Source organism: Nannospalax galili, unplaced genomic scaffold, assembly GCF_000622305.1.
Source record: "Nannospalax galili isolate Female #2095 unplaced genomic scaffold, S.galili_v1.0 scaffold861, whole genome shotgun sequence".
NCBI classification, from domain to species: domain Eukaryota; kingdom Metazoa; phylum Chordata; class Mammalia; order Rodentia; family Spalacidae; genus Nannospalax; species Nannospalax galili.
The window spans coordinates 1,236,499-1,240,834 of NW_008345581.1; the positions used below are offsets into that span (position 1 = coordinate 1,236,499).

At 33.2% G+C, this 4,336-nt stretch overlaps 1 protein-coding gene across 2 annotated transcripts in view; it reads right to left on the minus strand.

The window, feature by feature from the left end:
• The window catches only part of Stag1 (stromal antigen 1), a 421,107-nt gene that overhangs the window by 274,868 nt on the left and 141,903 nt on the right, over positions 1-4,336 (minus strand). For both annotated transcript variants that reach the window (XM_029567624.1, XM_008841643.3), the window contains exon 5: positions 3,113-3,209. In XM_029567624.1, coding sequence (XP_029423484.1) covers positions 3,113-3,209 — 97 coding nt within the window. The remainder of the gene's footprint in view (positions 1-3,112; positions 3,210-4,336) is intronic.

Sequence of the window (4,336 nt, forward strand, 5' to 3'; positions counted from 1 at the left end):
AAAAGGTAAGAAAGAAGGCCAGGGTCGTGTGATGTTACTACACATCTTTATTCCCAGTACTTGAGAGGCACAGGCAGGCCAGTATGATCTACAGAACAAGATCAGGCTAACTAGGGCTACATAGCAAGACCCTGTCTCAAAAAAATAAAGTCTTTTTGATTTTTGTTTTTAAGGAAACAGAAAGCTTGCTGTGGAGCTCCATTTTTGGAGGAAAGTGGGAGATTGAGACAGGGTGTCATTTGGCAGCCCAGGCTGGCCTGGAACTTGGTCTGTAGTCCAAGGTATTTCATACACTTGGCATTCCTCTATGCTTCCTCAGTCTCCCAAGTACTAGGATTATAGGCTTGTGAGCCACCATAATCTTATTTGAACATATTCCAAATTTATATTTAAGGAAATTAGACGGCTACTTAGACTACTGAAATATATACACAATAATCCAGTTAAGAGCAGTTTACTGCGTAGAGATGGACAGGAAGGCAGAAAGCAGAAGACTAATTAATTTTGCCCCATAACAATATATTTCAAAAGGAAAAATTAGATTACCAAATTTTAAAGGCCGTCACATTCCATGCTCTAGAATTCAGCCCTAGAAATCTCAACGGGTTTTACTGAGCCATACTTTCTGGTCTAAATGTCTTTTTGCATAATCTGTTACCCTGTACTTTCTTCTTTTCTTCCTATCCATAACCTGCGTTTGCTCATTTTAGGGTCTGCCTTCTCTAGAATGTGATTTTTGTTAAAAAAAAAAAAAAGATCTCCCTATATTCTCACATAGACACAAAGCTTAGGCTGGGTCAGCAGCCCTTTCTATATCATAAGGCACCTTGCCCATGAATCTGTTTGACTATTTATTTAGGGAGAGGTATCAGGGGTTGAATCCCAGATGTCAAGCGAAGCAAGCAATAGCCCCTGATGCATACCCAGGTCCCAATTTAATTTTAGCATTAATTGTATGACACAAGATAAACAAATAAAAATTAAATCTTAGTTTCCTGGTCTATAAAAATAAAGACCATAATTGCATGAGAATACTAATAAGATTAAATTAGGAAAATTAGGCCAAGTATAAAACTTGGGCACATACTAAGACTTACCTAAACAGTTTTATTATACCAATCATAGCATTTCACTAACCTGTGACATATTTTTAATTTTCTTCCTTAAAATAAAGGCTGTTGAAAAAAAAATGACACATATCTGTTCTAACAATATCTAGAGAGGGAATAAGGTAGGTATTTCATATAAATATATAATACACTATGCCAATATAGTAAAATAAACCTTTTGACATAAATAAGCAAGTCTTTAAGAAAGCAACTTTACTTGATGGAAATTTCATTAAATTTATCATGTGTTACTGACTTCGTGTAAGAACCATGCTATATATCATTTATATCAAATTCTACAAATTTTGGCTTTAAGATATTTTTAAAAATTTCAAATTAAAACACCTTGCTAAATCTATCCTTCTATAGCATTGTTATCACTATAAATTGTATATACTTTGAGTTGTATGTAAAATTTTTTCAAAATTGTTATCATGTACTTAGGTGCATGATATGTTGGGGGGTGGGATTATGCATGCTATAGTATGCCATGTACAGGTCAAAGAACAACTTTGTTGAGTTATTTCACTCCTTTCACCTTTACCTGGATTTGGGAAATGTAACTCAGACAGCATCTACTCTTCACTACTCATTAAGCAATCTTGCCTGCTCATGAGTTGCTTTTTATGATTGTATGTTCTTATGTATTAGAATGCCATCGAATATCGAGTTTCTGTAGTTTCTATCACACTCATGTGAACTAATAAATTTCAATAAATTCTCAAGTCATTTCAAATTTCTATGTAACCAAATATTTGAACTTGATAACTATTTTAATATATATCTTTCTATTATGATTTCTTTGTGATACTGTGCTGGCAAACTAGCAAAATGTTGAATGAAAAGGAAGGGGAGCTATTCTGTCCTATTGTTAAATTCACAGCAAATATTTTTCAAATTTTACCATTAAATTACATTATTAACTATAGGTTTTTCATCAATGTTGCTCAAAAATACAGATTTCTCTTGGTTTACTTTATTTGCTAAAGGTTGTGTCATAAGTAGGTAATGAAGTATACAAAAGAATTTCAGTGAATCTATCATTAATATTTTCATTAACATAAATCTTTTTACTCTGTTTCCAAAAAAATGTTTTCTGGCTTTCCATAGTCTTCCTTGCTCCTTCCTGATGGATTTTAATTTTAAGGTTCTTTTTTTTTTTAATTTTATGTCTGAATGTTTTGCATACAAATATATAGGTCCACTACATGCGTGCAGTGCCAATGGAAGCCAAAAGATGGCATCAGAGCCTATAAAACTGGAGTTTTGGACAATTTTCAGCTGCCATGTGGGTTCTATGAACCGAACCTGGATCCTCTGCAAGAGCAGCCACTGCTCTTAACCACTGAGCCACCTCTGCAGTCACCTCTTTAATGTTTAATAAAATAGTAGAGTGGTATTTTTTTGAGAATTAAAAATATTTGGTCAATTATCTCAGTAAAACATCACTATTCTTTCTGCACTTACCTGTGTAGAAACATAAAGCCTGTTATGATTTACTTGTTCTAGAGACGAATATCTAGGGGTTACATAGTTAAAATAGCAATACAACTTCACTTTAAATTAATAAATTAACTTGTAGATTTTCAACCAATTATAAATTGATGATACATGTTTCACATTTATTTTAAATACTTATTCATAAAAAGGAGAATCGCAATATTGAAAATGATACATAATAATGAACGTTATTAGAAAGCATATATTCTTACATGAAGCTGATGTACAAATATGGAAAAACTGTAACATTTATGTTTAAAAAAATCATTCATACTCAAATATTAATTTTCCAATTAAAAAATGCAAAAATTTGTTGCTACTTATTGTGGCATAACTGAAATGGAATAGAAATAGGAGCGTGCTTAAATAACGTATCAAGAACTTTCTCTGCGAAAAAGACCAACACACAAGTACAGGAAGAATTTTATATGACTAGTGTCAGGTGAAGTCATACTGCTGGACTGATAGGCTCAATATACATCAGTATTTTTGTAATTTTGTACCTCGACATCCTGAACACTGGATAAAAAAGTTGATTAAATCCAGAAGCGCGATGTCCCTGTCTTGTTTATATGATTCAATCCAGTCATCCACCACAGACTGTGGAAAAGAAATACAAAAATGAAAAGAGCTTTAAAATCTGAGATAACACTAAATAGATTTTTTTTCAAGGTTTGTGTGTTTGTGGATCTAGTTAATTAAACAAGAAAACTACTTACCTGAAACTACTGTTCTGTGGTGAAATATTAGCAGGCTTCCCTCTTTTAAGGTTCATGAAAGGCTCATACTAAGTCTCAAAGATTTGTTCATAATAAAGGAAAATTAGAAACCTGACTTTAAAAATCCCATCAACGTTACTGATTATTAAACAAATATGATGGATACTTTTGGAACTACATGATATAAATTAAACTTCACAAAGATACAACATTTCTGAGTTGAGGAAGCCTAACCAAACAGTGGTACAAAGCTTACAGCATGCAAAAAATTGCTTTTTCTTTTAGGAATACTAAGAATGGTTCAATGTTCGAAAATCAAATAATTGAATGCATCATCAAAAGTAAAAAGAAAAAAATTGCTGTACTACTAGATCTCAGAAAGTATGTAATAAATGTCATTAGTTGCTACCCAATAAAATTTTTCCAGAAAACTGGGCTCAGATGATATCTACTTAAGCAATTGTTGAAATACTTAAGGCATTCAACTAAACAAGTAATAAACCACTTGATATAGCTATTAAGCTTTTCTTTTCTTTTTTGTGTAACACTAGTAAAAAGTAGTGGTCAGTGATTAGAAATCCAAAATCTACTTTTCTTCAGTGGTACAGCTACTTGTACCTTGTTTCTGCTTTTCACAATCATGTTGAATACTGCTAAAAAAAACCCTAATTAAACTCACTGGTTCACAAAAATATAAAACAAAACAAGCAAACGACGACGACAACAACAACAAAAACAAAAACAAAAACAAGACGTGAAGGTAGAAGGGGGACTGACTGGGAAGAGGATCAACAGCAGTAAAGTCAGTGAAAGACAAAGACAAATACTGAAAGCGTCATATGAAAGCCATTATTGAGTATGCAAAATAAAAATTTAATTAAAAAAGACCAACGTCGAGCCGGGCATGGTGGCGCATGCCTGTAGTCCCAGTACTTGGGAGGCAGAGGCTGGCGGATCTCTGTGAGTTCAAGGCCAGCTGGGGCTACAGGGAGACCCTGTCTCAAAAAG